At 60.6% G+C, this 14997-nt stretch overlaps 1 protein-coding gene across 1 annotated transcript in view; it reads right to left on the bottom strand.

The window, feature by feature from the left end:
- The window catches only part of LOC119110229 (ras-related protein Rap-2a), a 29912-nt gene extending 18872 nt beyond the window's left edge, over positions 1-11040 (bottom strand). Inside the window, exon 1 of the mRNA XM_037233973.1 lies at positions 10307-11040. Coding sequence (XP_037089868.1) covers positions 10355-10900 — 546 coding nt within the window. The 5' untranslated portion in view covers positions 10901-11040 and the 3' untranslated portion in view covers positions 10307-10354. The remainder of the gene's footprint in view (positions 1-10306) is intronic.
- Between the last annotated feature and the right edge of the window lie 3957 nt (positions 11041-14997).

Genomic DNA, 14997 nt, shown 5'->3' with positions numbered 1-14997 from the left:
ACGCAACGAACAGTCGGACGACGAGCGCATCGCGCTGGCCTGAGTGGCCGTCACGATCAAGGCATCTTGAGCAACACCCAACCGGACCACGACGCCACCGCTGATCGCCAGCCGCGGCGCCAGCCGGTGGGTGAGGGCGACCAGAGCCGCGCTCCGAACGCAAACCGATAGCACAATCTCAACAGGGGCGCGGACAGCTGAGCGCGCGGACGCGCGCTATCTCCGGCGGAGGTGCGCTACGGAGCCGGCGCACGGCAGCCGCCGCAGGATGCGCTCAGGGCCGGCGGCTCGCGCTGACAGCCGGCTCCGAGCACGCCCGCGCGCGCGCCGCTGACGCGCCACGGCCAGCGCCACGGTCATCAGTGGGGGTCAGACGCCGCTGACAGCCGGCTCCGAGCACGCCCGCGCGCGCGCCGCTGACGCGCCACGGCCAGCGCCACGGTCAGCGCCGGCTCGGCCGGATCAGCGGGGGTCAGGCGCCGCTGACGGCCGGCCGGCGCACCTGTGCACAGCTGACAGGTGTCAGAGGCAGTCGCAGGTACATGACAGGTGTGTGCACGCGCGCTGACCCGAGGACGGGGCTTCACTGACTGAAACCCAGTCGCAAACTGGCTAAGAACCCAGAACAGGTCCCGCAGACTCAGCTGTTCGGCAGCCTGCAATCCCCAGAACGACTGCAAGCCAATGGACCACCCACGCCGTCGGCTCCCGATCCGTGGACAATCACCGCGTTGCTCTGGCTCTGGGACCTGGACCTGGACCTGGACCTGGACCTGGACCTGGACCTGGCTTGGGGCTCAGGGCTCGGAGCGCGGGGCTTGGGGCTCAAGGCTCAGCCAGGGCCTGGCCGGACGCGTCACGGCCGCCGCCCATGAGCACCCACCGTGACGTCACGAGTGCGCCGTGTTTGTTTTCACGTGCGGTACGAGCGACGGCCGGCGGCCGCACTCTGGCCCTGACATTCCGGCCAGCGCCGGCGGCCGCAGCGTAAACAGTGGCCGGTGGCCGGCCCCGGGCCAGCGCTGGTGCCGTCTCCGCCGGTGGGCGGCGGACGCCCGGCCCGCCGACGGCCGCACCCGCACGGACAGCCGGGCCAGGTCAGGAGCGGCCCGAGCCGACAGTGACTGGCCGCGTCGGGCCGCGGCAGACCGCCGGAGGACCGGCAGGGACCGCGGCGCTGGCGGGACAGGGGACCGGTGCAGTAATGAAGGGACCGGACCGGACGTGCTGAGGCAGAACTGCACACATGACGGCCTACACTGGGAAATGCCGTCGGGCGAAGCCAATTGTGAGTGGTGTCATGCAGTTGCGGACCGCCGGAGCGGAAAACGAGAGGGGAGCTTCCCATATAACGCCAACGCACCAACAACGCAATTGATGTATGAGTGGCGAGCGAAATATTCTTTGATTTTTATGTGGAGCTAGAGTTTCAGTGAAGCGTTCCACCCCAATCACACAAATTGCAATCACACACGACGCAGAAGGATAACGCTGTCCAACAGGCCGTAACACTCCCACGACGACTTCTTTATCGCGGCTTGATCGACAGCACAAGAGCACAGTACACTACCACGACAGACGACAGCAGAGCCCTCCGCACCGTAATGGCGACAGCGCAGCTGTCCGTACGCAACGCGCCATCGACAACGAAGCAGTTCGCACCAGGGCACACAGCAGGAGCGCTGTACGATGAGTGCGTCAGGTCGCGCATGTGACGTCACAGGACTGCGGCGGGCGCCGAGCAGGCCTCGGCTGGACGGCTGCCGGCGCACCTGCCGGCGCCGCGGCGCCGGCCGGCCGAGCTCACGGCCTCCCCGTACCAGCCGGCCTGGCCGTTGGCTGCCGCGTGCCGGCCGACAGCGCCGACAAATGGCCGGCTCGGCCGTCACAACAGCAGGCCGTCACGGGCGCCGGCGGCCGCTGGACGGTCCACCGCCGCCGCCGCGGCGCACCGGCCGGGCGGCGGCGGGCGCCCGCGCCGCCTCGCGGCTGAGCCGGGTGCCCCCGCCGCCGGACAAGCATCGACTGGGGCACCGGAATCGGAGACAGCCGACGTGCGAGCAACGCGTGCTAGGATGGCACGCGGCTGGGCGGACCGGTGCGCCGGTCCAGCCAGCGCTCGATGTTGACAAGGGGTGTCGGCGGCTGGACTTCACAGGCTACAACACGTACGGCCTGCTCTGTAAATTACTTGTAGAACTGCGCTCTTCCCTGACAAGCAGCAGTTTGCTACCCATTACCAGCCATACCCGCCAGCCTCACACCCGTCTAATCCCGAGTATCCGTTTTTTACCCGCGAAACGTCCGGAGCCCCTGGGCCAGACGCCAAATTTTCCCAAGGCTTTAGGCCACGACCTCCCATTTCCCTTTTCTTACACCGACGCTCACAGTGGCAAAGCCAGAAGGCATTGCAGCAACACAGCGCATTACACGCCGCCGGGCGCCGCCCGTCTCCGGTTCGCCGGCGCGTCGGACCGCCCGTCCACCCCCTGGGACCGTCGCTGCCGACACCGGCGCGTCGGCCGGGCGCCACCGACGCCGGCCCGCACGCGGCGGCCGATCACCGCCCCCGATAAAACCCGTTTGTCGGTTCAAAGACCGCGCGACGGCGCACGTGCTGGGCGGTGGCGGCGGCGCTCAGACGTGGCCGCCGGGCGGAAGCGGAAGCGACCCGAGCGGACCGCGCGCGCTCGCAGCTGGCGACTCCGCAGACCAGACCGCGGACGCGGACAAGGCAGGTGGAGTCCGAGGCCAGCTCCTCTGATCCTCATCTGAGGCTCCTCTGATCCTCATCTGAGGCTCCTCTGATCCTCATCTGAGGCTCCTCTGATCCTCATCCAAGGCTTCTCTGATCCTCACCTAACGCTCCTCTAGCCTCCATCCGACGATCCTCAGATCATAATCTGTGGATCCCCTGACCCCCCCCCCCCCCCCCAGCGCGTCCCAGATGGCGGAGGTCACAGGTCAGAGGAGAGCCGACGCCGGGAACCGTGTCAACTGTGCTCTGAAGTCCAACCGAGCGTGCCGCCGATATTCACCGCAGCGCGAACTACACACGGTGTGGCGAGCGTTCGAGCGGAGCGAGTGACAAGGACAAACGACGACAGGCAAGGGCACACGACACCACTGATCAACAACCTCGGCCACGGGAAATGTGCTGCGTTTTCACCACATGCTGATAACGCACTACCGCCATCCGGTTATGACGCAGCGCGAGTTCTTGTTTTCATCAGGCGACGCCGGTGGCTGGAACGTCGCAACAATCTGCCCTGACGGCGGTTGATCTCAGCGTCAAGAGTCAGGAACGGCTGCATTTGATGCGGCTCTAGCTGACACCAGCTGCGCACCTCACGTAGTCGGAGAACCACGGAGCCCGTTTCCGTCTCCCACTGGCTCTGCCAATCCATGCCGGCTCCTCCGCGCCTCCTGCCGTGCTCGACAGTGTCTGGCTTCTCTACCCTTCTCTGGATGCTTCCTCCAGTTGTCTCCGCCCGTCATCCGCCGTCTCTCCCCACTCCCCAACACCCCTCGCCGTTTCATCCCTCATCCACTCCCACTCCGTCCACCCAGTCGTCCCAGGTCGCCTCTGACACTCCTCCGACACTTCCCCTATCTCTTGCGTCACCGCGCCGACTTCCTATCGGCCTTCCGCCACCTCCGTCCGTCCGCTGACCGCGCCGTCCTCGCCGCGCTCGCCGCACGGCCAGCTGGCCGGTGACGCTGCCCGGCGTCACCGGCGCGGCGGGCGTGACTTGGCAGCCGCCGTCCCGACACCGGACGCCGCCGGCCCGAGCCGCGCGGCCGGCCCCGGCGGACGCCAGCGGGCCGGCCGGGTAACACACGACCGCGTGACGCACGGCCGTCGCGCGGGCCGGCAGGCCGTCACGGCAGCGACGGGCTCGCGGCGCCGACTGCTGCGGCTGGGACGGTACAGTCTCTGGGAGTCCCCACCTGCTGTTACCGCTCTCATGACCGACCGTCGTCTCGAAGGCCTCGAGACAGACCATCCTTGCAGGACCCCTCCCCCGTCCCTGGACTGGCTACTGCATCTCCTCGCATCCCCGTTCAGGAACGGCCATTAAACGCCCTCCACTGCAGTGCCAGGTCTGCTCCCGTGGTCACTGCGCCAATTGCCTGAGCACCGCAAACAGCGCGTGGCGCGACGAGACGACCTTGGTCAGCCAGACCACCCCACCGGCTGCCAGTCGCTGAGGCCGGCCAGGCGGCGCCAGCAGCCGCGGCGGGACGGAACGCGGCGAGACGCGGAAGGGCAGACAGATCCCCTGGCCGGCACAGAGCCCCGGCCACTCCGCAGACCGCGTCCACAGGCCTGCCGAGCGGCCACCGAACGGCTCTGAACGGCACGAGCGGGGGAGGCCAGGACCGCTGGCGCGGAGGACGCCAGTCCACCGCCGCCGGCCGCCGTCTGCCTCCCGTGTGGGCACGGCACCGGCTTCCGCCGCGCCCCGGCAGAAGTGGATGCTGACGCACGGTGAAGCTGGGACAGTGATGCGCCCGGGGTGGGGCGCGGACAAACGGGCGCGGCGAGCGCGGACTGCGTCACTCCACCGCAGCTCTGACCGCGAGCGGCGCGCCCTGTGCCGGCCGCGTGTCTTTGTCGTCGTCCCCCCCCCCCCCACCAGGGGACAGGCGCCTTATTGACAGGTTGCACGGTCGCACCGGCCGGGATGCCACAACGCTACTTATCCATCATGAATCATCGCCCTTATCAGCAATAAACAAACAAGCAAGCGGACGGACCGGCGCGCCTGGCGTGCCTCCCCGGCGGGAACGCGCCGCTGCTATCGGCATCTGCAACTGACCGGCACACGGGCTGCTCACGCGTGATGGGCGGCGTCGTTCGGCAAAACACCGGCGCGGGTCACGGCGCGCGTTCACAAATCCACCGGTTCCATGGCGGCGCTGGGAGCCCGAGGGGCCACGGCGGGCGGCGGCGATCGCGTCCGACTCGCGACGTGCCGACCGGTCCTGACGCCGGGCGCCGTCTGCCCGCCGCAGGCCGTCCGCGCCGGGGTGAGGCGGAGGTCTGCAGTCCGGCAAAACCGGCGGCGGCGACTGGATGGGCGGCGGCAGCAGCCGTCACCTCTGGCTGGGCTGCTGCGCTGCTCGCTCTGACCTGACCTGGTCTGGTCTGGTCTGGTCTGGCCTGGCTCCTGGCCCGTCAGTCCCGGCCAAATCCCATCGGTAATTGGGAAGGATCCCCTTTTCAGCTGTATCAAAGCGACGTTAGGAAGGGCAGCGCGCGACAAGGGCCCGGCGCGCGCAGGTGCGGCAGGCAGACCACCTGACCATCCGGTGCGATGAGGGGCTTGCGGACTGGGGAAAAGCTTTGATCAACAACAGATGCATCGGGGGATAGTGTTAGGAGACGCCAGTTACCGTGAGCAACATAACATGATGAGAATATCTGAGCATTAATCAGGCACCAGCCTGGGACATTATTAATATAGCAACGCTACGCATCCGGGCCAGCCGCTATGATATATAGCCCAGCTCAACAAAGCGCACGCTTCGCCTAAGTGCAGTAACTAAAAAAAGCTCCGAATGATTGATGACCTGCACACCGAAAGACGAGGAAAAATATTTTATACTTTATTCTTAGGAAATGAGAACACAGGGAGGAACGGCTCTTCCAAGCTACCCCGACATCAAAATGTGCAGCACACACACCGAGTGGAGCACGTCATTAAATCTCCGTCGAACGTTTTCCCCTCCCAATAATCCCATCACATTTATCACCAGGCAGCCCCATCAACACCGAACCGTTTCTTCCCGGTGGCCTCATGAAACTAATCTCCAACTTGTAACAGCATCACTTTAAAAACTGAAGCTCAAACGCGATCTAAAGCTCCAATGAAATATTATGGCCCGGTGCCATCATTAAGCGAAGATCGCAATCATTCCACCATCGAAAACATCTCTGGAGGGAGCATCCCCACCCCGTGGCATCCGTGTCGGCTAGAGCTCTCTCACCAGCGACAGACCTCCCGGACCACCGGTACGCCCGGAACCAGAGGCGGCGGCAACGGGGGCGGTAGGCGGGGAGACGGATAAATCCGCCAAGAGTCTTGAAATGTAGCAGTGCCACCTTTGGCATTTTGTGAGAGGTGCGGACCCATCACACCCACCCACCGCTCTCCCCACCCCAGTCAGTCACCAGTCGGCGGTGACCTCTCGTCCCCGACGTCAGCTCCGCTCCCAACTCCCCGCCGCCACGCAGCGCTGACGTTACCCTGCCGGTGACGTCACGCAGAGGAGCGGAAGGCGCGCGGCGCTAACGTGACCGGGGTCCCGCTGGCGGCGCCACGACAGGCGGCCGCATAACAAACACGGCCCGTTACAACGAGAGCGGCTTTGGATAACAACCGACTCGTCGCTGCCGACCTGGCCGCGCCCGCCACCCGGACGGGCCGACAAACGGGCGGGCGGACGAATGGCGGCGGGCGGACGGATGGCGGCGGGCGGACGAACGGCGGCGGGCGGACGAATGGCGACGGGCGGACGAATGACGGCGGGCGGACGAATGGCGGCGGGTGGACGAACGGCGCCGGGCGGACGAACGGCGCCGGGCGGACGGACGGCGGCGGGCGGACGGACGGCGGCGGGCGGACAGCGGCGGCGGGCGGACGCGCGCCTCTGGGGAACTACAGGTGAACTCTCAACGTGGACGCCGGTGAGCGACGGACGCATGGTTCAGTCCGTGTCGCGAGACCCGAGGCCACGGCGCGCGGGACCCGCTCCCCCAGCAGGAGGCGCGTGGAGGACTGAACAGCGCGGCCGCCGCAGGACAGAAGCAAAGCGTCGCCACCATCCGGCCGGCCTGCGCCGCTCTGCACCCGGTTCGGCCGACCCGACCTGCGGCGCGACCGGTGCCGGCGGCGCCACTGCACCCTCGCGCCGCCAGCGCGCCGCCGGCCCGACCTTCTAGCGGCGCGACACCGGTCGGCCGACGAAAATTTATGAAGCGGCCGCCAATTACCACCGGACCGGCGGTTCGCGCCCGAATTCCGCGGCGGCGGGCAACGAGGGGGCGCCGACGTTTTTGTCCCAGAGCGGGCCGTGGCCAGGGCCGCCGCGGCGAGGGAGGGGCAGCCGGGCCAGAAAAACGCGTGCACACGGGCCGGGCGGGTCTTCTGGCGCAAAGACCACCGGCAGCACGGTTATCTATGCGCCGGAGTAGCATTACATTTTATGATGCCGTTCAGGGGAAAGGTGACTAAGTGGCAGGACAAGGGACAGTCACCCTACGACCACACCAACATCCCGGCAGTTCGTCAGGCTAATGAGGTAACTTATTAAAATGGCTACACCGGTAACATTACATCTAGGCGACCTTCAACACGATGATCTTGTACCTTGTGTCTAGCCAGAAGTGGCATGTTCAAGTGTTGGGCACGCCGCCAGATAAAACCAAACGCATGCCCGAAAGGCATAGTTTTCGGAGACAAAACACTGAAACTGGAATATGTTTTGTTGACAGCAATCCGTCCCATTTGGCGGGCTGCTCATTTATCTGTCCCATCGATCCTGATTCACCGCTAACCAAGCGCATGAGGTGTTCCACAACACCCATTACGCTTGTCTGAATGAGCGTCTTGAGAGATGGCCGATGCTGATCATCGGCGGCCAAACAAAGCATTATCATGTGGAGACGATTACACGGCCATAAGCTGCCGCTGCCCCCAAAACAAGTCAGGAATACCGCGCGGCTTACGCGGTCGGGGAAAGCAGCAAAGCTCGGCTGAAGTCAAACGTAATCAGACTGGCCGTGCGGGGGCCGGCCATCCGGCCTAGCCCGGGCGGACCGGCGGCCGCTGCCCGCCGGCCGGCAGGCCCGCCCTCCGCGCTCCCGCCGACAGCAGAGCCGCGCGGCAACCGCGGAGCGGGCCCCGCCGGCCGGCAGGCCCGCCCTCCGCGCTCCCGCCAACGGCAAGAGCCGCGCGGCACGGCGGAGTGGGCCCCGCCGGCCGGCGGGCCCGCCCTCCGCGCTCCAGCCGACAGCAAGAGCCGCGCGGCACCGCGGAGAGGGTCCCGCACGGCCGGTGGGCCCGCCCTCCGCGCTCCCCGCCGACAGCAGAGCCGCGCGGCAAGGCGGAGCGGGCCACGCCGGCCGGCGGGCCCGCCCTCCGCGCTCCCGCACGACAGCAGAGCCGCGCGGCACGGCGGAGCGGCCCCGCCGGCCGGCGGGCCCGCCCTCCGCGCTCCCGCCGACAGCAGAGCCGCGCGGCACGGCGGAGTGGGTCCCGCCGGCCGGCGGGGCCCCGCCCTCCGCGCTCCCGCCGACGGCAAGAGCCGCGCAGCACCGCGGAGTGGGCCCCGGCCGGCCGTCGGCGCTGCCAGCACAAGCGCCAGCCGATGACGTCCCGTACGCCGAGCCTGTAATCGGCCACACGTGTCGCCGACGCGCCCACACACTGGGCGGCCGGGCTCGAGGCGCCGGCCGGGTGTACCGCTTCCCGCGCTGAGTTGAACGCTACAGCGACGGGCGGCGGTTCGCCCAGCTGGCCGCGCGTCCTGCATCGCGGCGAGGCCGTCCTCCGCCGATCGGTGCATGGCAGCCTAATTATAGCCTCGAGGGCGGGGGGGAACAGGTCAGACCAGTCCGGCGCCGGACGCGCCGACCGCGGGCGCTGCAGCGGCTGCCGCGGTCGACTCCTCGCGCGAGCGTCCTGGGCGGGCGAGGCAGGCCCGTCGCGCCGCACCACCGCCGGAGCGGCGGCACACTGCACGGGGGTCTGGCGACGCGCCCGTCCGGCCGGGCCGAACCGCCGACACCCGCCGGTACGTCCCGGCAGCGGCGGCGAGGGGTGATCGTCCCCGGTCCGGCCCGGCACGCCTCCTGCGCGCCGGGGAGCGGCCACTCAGCACCGCCCGGCGCCGGCGCTGTTTGTCACCGCGCACCCTCGCGCGGCGGTCGCCGGCGGCGCCGGGCCCGCTGCCGGACGCCGCCGGCCGCCACCCGAGCCGCCGGCGTTCGGCAGCAAACAGCGGGGCGGCGCCGGCCGCGGCGAGGGTCTCGCAGCGCGGTACACGCCCGGGGTACCGAGTGCGCGGCGGGGGAGCAGGCGACGCGCCCGAGTAATTGGGGTTCCGTTTGGGGGGGAGGGGGAGGGGCGGCGGACGGCGTCGCGTCGCGACCCTGGGAACCGGCCGCCGGAGAGAAGCGAACGAAGGCGCCGGGAAACGAACGAGGACGACGAGCGGGAGCGTCCGTCAAACGCAGCTGGGAGGCGGTCCGATGCTGGACGACGGCAAACACATCGCCGCCGAGAGACAGAGGACCAGCCTGGCACCGACTGAGCATGCATACTGCAGCGATGGCAGAGGTTTGTCCTCCCGCTGCCAAATCCGAACCACACAAGAGCCACAGGGGAGCTGTATGGAGCTGCATGACATGGTGCCACCCTGGCCGCTGACAGCGTGCTGATGAAATAGATATGTGGGCGGCTCAGAACATAAACTGACCGGTCCATTCTGCCGACACTGGACAGGACACACCTAGGTGGCCACCCACGGGGCATGCAAGGAGCACAGCAGACTGCTGCAAAAGTACAAATGAAATACATGTGCCATCATTGTGTAATGTACACCAGCCTGCATTGATATGCCCATCAAGTCAAGACAACAATGGAGAACATGCTGTGGATGTCATGTTTTTGAAAATCAACTCTCACTCATTTTGACATGTCACCTTTATTCAAATGTACCACTGATATAGTACAATGCTTTATTATGAAAGAATATTAAGCAATGTATCTATACTTATGTGGCATTCTATGAGCATTAAAGCCAGAGAGCACTGGTAGGGAATGCTGAATTTGCTGATGGAAATGTGACCACATGTTAAAACCTAGTACAATAAAAATGCATTTGATTTGGAACAGCTCAGAATGTTACAGAACTTCTCATTTCAGGTCAGAACCATTCAGTCTGCCTGACATCAGTCAGTGATCTTTTTTGCTCCAATAATTTTAATAATCAAGTAAGCTAACCATGATACACTACATCCATTCTGACACGGGTAGATCAAGGTAGAGCAGCTGTGGCATCCTTCCCCAACAGTCCAAGTTTAGCAGAAAAATACATTTGTGGACTTGCAAGAAAGTCTTAATAGTTATACAATGATAATCACTGGAATAAGAGGAAGCAGAATGTGACCATCTTTTAGAACAACACTGGACACCTATTTGATCTTGACCATACCAAGCGAGGGTTACCCACCCCAAACACACTCTGAATCCACTCCTGCATTTTGAACAGCAATGTGAACAATTAGGCAACTCACCATGATTTGCGAAGTCCCTGGGCCCATGGACATGCTGGTTCCGCAGTGCTACAAGATGGTGCAGCAACAGTTGGTCCCACTTTCAATTTCTGGGCTGTCATTCATTTCTCTCACTATCTCCGTGAAGACTTGATTTACATTGGTTTTACTTTTGGCACTAGTCTCTAGAAACGGACCACTCCACATCTGAGCGAGGGCCATTCCTTCCACTGTTGACACCTCACGCTGGTGCTCCAGGTCTATCTTGTTTCCAACAAGCATGATAGGCACTCTGTCTGTTCCTTTGACTCTCGATATCTGTTCCTTCATGTTCTTGATATCTTGAAAGGTCTGGTGGTTCGTGAGGCTGTAGACAACAAGGAAGCCCTGACCATTTTTAATGTACAAGTCACGCATGCTGGCAAACTGTTCGGTGCCAGCCGTGTCCAAGATTTCAAGAACACATGGAGAGCCATCAACCTCTATTTCCTTTCTGTAGAAATCTTCAATTGTAGGATCATACTTCTCCATGAAATGTCCGGAAACAAACTGGACGGTTAGGGCACTCTTCCCGACACCGCCGGAGCCCAAAACGACGACCTTGAACTCCCGCATCGTGCCACGTACTTTTCCTTCCCACTGCACACCAAAAAGTCTCTAGGGAGAGCTCCGGCGGTCCATTTATACCACGAGGGATCAAATAAACCGGACTCCCTCAAGAGCACCACCACACCCACCCACACCACTCAGCATCCATCTCGCGTCTGCAACAGGCGGCAGTGACAAACGTGGTGCGCAGCAAAGTGCGCCGTTCAAGCTCGACGCCTTATGAAATACGTTCGCTGTCGAAGTTTGGAAGTAATGACGTCATGATAAAATTGACGGCCCTTTCATAATTAACAAAATAATTATTCAGTGAGGCTTCAAACCCAGGGACGGATCCAAAAGAGGTAGTGCACGGGGTCATGGCCCCTTGCACCACTTGGCTCCGAGGGGGCCCATACCCGGCCGAAAAGGCGCAGTGTTTTAACACAAAAGGTAACAAAACTGGTTATCTTTAGACTTCCAGGCGGCCAGGAACGGTTAGAAGCTTAAGTGAACAGCCTATGAGAAGTTAAAAAATTATTCAATGATTGGAGAGGTTGTGAACCGGAAATTTCAAGCCCCATCACATGTCTAGCGGCCCCCCATGCTGTTTCTGGGGATCTACATGTCTACTTGTAAAATCATTACGATCATTATGTAGCATTCCACGTTGTCCTTCATTTATTTGCATTTGCTGCGAGAGCTCTGCACTGTTGTTGGGGTCCTTCCTGTTAGCGTGCCGGGGCACTCTTTTCAACCATGGGCTCTTTCATGGATTTTTTTTCATTCACCAGAAAGGCTCTGCGGCCATAGCCGGGACCCCATATGTTAACCTGCCGGGGTATTCTCGGTTGCTCAGGGGCCCTTCACGTGGGTCTCGGTTACCCTACCGACACACTTACGATATGCTCATAGGCCCTTTTCATTGGTCAAGGGCGTTTCCAGTTCTCTGTCTCTTGCTTAGGGCCCTACACTCTCGTCGGAGGCCCATGTGATGGCCTGCTTGGACACAATCAGTCGTCCGGGGACCCTCCCCATTGGGTCTTGGGTACTGCTTCTCTGAGTGGGGACCCTACGCTCTTGTGGGGGGCCTATCTGATAACCTGCTCGGGTACATTCGATCGTTCGGGGCCCCTCTACCTTGGGCCTTGGGCACGTGCTATTTGAATGGGACCCTACGCACTTGTCGGGGCCCCTTCTGTTCGCCTCCTCGGCCACACTGGATTGCTTGGGGGGCCCAGCACATTGGTTCTTGATGTTTGAATTTAGGACGCTCTGCTCGCATCAGAGTCATCTGGTAACCCGTTCGGATATACTCCATCTTTCGGGGGCCCTTCGCACCGGTTTTTTGGGGTATTTCGTATATAAATGGAGGGTATTACGCTCCTGTCGGGCCTCTTCGGATAAGATGCTCGGGCCTATTCGATCGTGGGGGGACCCCTACATCTGGTTTTGTGCACTTCCTTCTTTAAACAAAGCGCCCTCCGCTTTTCGGGGACCCTATCTGTTAACCTGCTCTGGCGCGCTCGATCATTCAGGGCCCTTTGCATCGTGTCGTGGGTATTTCATATTTGAACGGAAGGCCCTACACTCTTGCCGGGGCCCCATCTGTTGACCTGCTTGGGCACACTCGAATATCCGGGGCCTTCCACATTGTGTCATGGGTACTTCCTATCTGAATGGAGGGCCCTACGCACTTGTCGAGGACTCCATCTGTTCGCCGTTTCGGCCGCACTGAACTGGTCAGGCCCTATATATTGGGTCTTGGTGTTTGAATTTAGTGCCCTACACTCCTGTCTGCGCCACCTGGCAATCTGCTCGGGTATATTCCAATTTTCGGGGGCCTCCCGCACCGGGTTATGGCTATTTCTGATTTCAATAGAGGGTCCTACGCCCTTGTCGGGCGTCTTCTGATAAGCTGCTCGGGCACATTCCACTATTCTGAGGCCATTTACATGTGGCCTTCGGTGCTTTCCATTCAGCTGAAGAGCCCTACTCTCTCGTGGGTCCCCTTCTGATGAATGAATTGATACATTTTTGAATGGATGGCCCTATGTTCTTGGCGAGTCCCATCTATTAAGCTGCTCGGGCCAGAGGCGGGTGCAGAGGGGAAGGGGAGGCACGGGACCATGCCCCATGGACCATGCCGAGGGGACCTAAAGGCTCCGAAGGGGCCCATAACCGGCCGAACGGATGCGGTTTTCTTACAACAAAAACGCAACAAAATTGGAAGCCTTTGCGCCTGCAGACGACTAAAAGCAATTGTTACCAAAAGTGAAGAGTTAATAAGTAGATCAAGTTAATTTTTTGCTGATTAAGAACGTGTTGTTTTGGGAAATTTTGGGACTTAATACGCTGTTGGCTTCCTGATCCTATATGTCTATTTGCCGGGGCAATCTCTTCCTCTGATGAGACTGCCCGAAAGGCTCTTTACGCTTTTTCCAGGCACCATATGCTATGGAACACTTAGTTGCTCAGGGGCCCTTCATTTGAGCCTGGGGCTCTTCCTATTTGCTTGGAGGGCCTTGTGCTGTTGCTAGAGCTTTTATAAGGTATGGCGCGGAGACACTCGATGCTCAGGGGCCATCTACTTTGATCGAGGGTTCTCTCCCTTTGGTCTCATTTGCGGAGGACTCTTCACTCCTATCGAGGCTCGTGTTGTTAACCCGCCGCGCACACTTCGCACAGGGGTTATTAAGTCATGGCCTTGGATGATTCCCCTTCGCTCGGGAGGTTCTGTGCTCTGGCCGGAGCTTTATATGTCAGCCTGCCGAGGCACTACCCGTCATTCATGAGCCCATCACGCTAGTCTTGAGTTCTTTTTGGTTGCTCTAAGTGCCCTATTCTTGTTGACGGGAGCCACTTTGTCAGCCTCCTGCGGCACCCATGATCGCGCAGGTTCCGTCCCTATTGGCCTTGTTGCCTTCGCCTTAAAGCAGCAATTCAATATGCGCCGACGAATTTTTACGCGTGATTGCCGAACGCAATTTTAAATGCCGCCGACGTCGTGCGTCATTTCCAATGGTTGTTGAGCATGTCGCACTTGTTATACTAGTGCATCATGTTCTTAACATATTTTGAATGCTTGGATATGCTATACTTCTTTGTAACAAAGGAAACATTCTGCATTGGTCATCAGTCATCAGCTGATTACATCGCCCAGCTGGCTAGCCGTACATACATAAGCTAGGAATCAAGTCCATGCTTGGTTTTGATGCTTGTTAGCAGCCAACTCAGGTTTATTTTGCCTTTCGTTGTTCCGCAACACTTAGCCTCAAAATTACAGCATAAAAAATGATTTGCAGAAAATGAGCGAGTTCTAAATAATATATATATATATATATATATATATATATATATATATATATATATATATATGCACCATACGACTTGACTTAAAATGTGATGACCGAAATGCAAAGATGTTTTTTGGAGGGGCCCCAAATTCCAGGGGGCTTCACAATGTTGCCTGGCCCCTCCTTGACGAAATCCTAGATCCACCCCTATTCAGATCGCTACCTTCAGCAGACGGCTGGCGAGAGTACGCTGCTGGAACAAATGGGTGTTGATGAAACAGTAGACTCAACTTATCTTTCGAGCGAAGTAAATCTTCCAATGAGCAGAATTCCTTAGGTTTGTGCCCATTTTTGCATAATCGCGTCCTGATAGCTTGCGGTGAAGAGTGTTCAAGTAACGGAAGCTGAAGGAAACGGCACAGAGCACATAAGAAACAAGTTGTATACGAACAATCGCAAGGAAGGTGGATGAACAGGTATGTCGTGTCACGTGCCGCCAGAACCAACAAGCTTATATTTCCCAGCCTTTCCGCGGTAGAGCGTTAGTGTCGCCACTGGCTGGTATTGTAGCCCAACAAGTCCTATAACAGCGTCGTAGATTAGCTGTATAGATTCATGCTTGCTCCTCGAACGAATCATTTTCTGGTGCTTGGTATGTATCGCCCATCGGACGCCTGTAAGCTCAGCTTTGCGATCGGTGATAGGCAAGGCGATTTTCCCGACGTCTGTTTGGCTTTATTTCGTACTGTACGCACAAATAGTGGAAATGGAAAAAAAAACACAACTGAAAGGTCCAAGGACAAAAATGCGACAGGGATAAAACTCTACAGG

Source organism: Pollicipes pollicipes, unplaced genomic scaffold, assembly GCF_011947565.3.
Source record: "Pollicipes pollicipes isolate AB1234 unplaced genomic scaffold, Ppol_2.1 Scaffold_7231;HRSCAF=8579_pilon_pilon_pilon, whole genome shotgun sequence".
NCBI lineage: Eukaryota > Metazoa > Arthropoda > Thecostraca > Pollicipedomorpha > Pollicipedidae > Pollicipes > Pollicipes pollicipes.
Note: the sequence above shows the minus strand (reverse complement) of the source record. Positions and strands in the feature narration are given on the sequence as shown.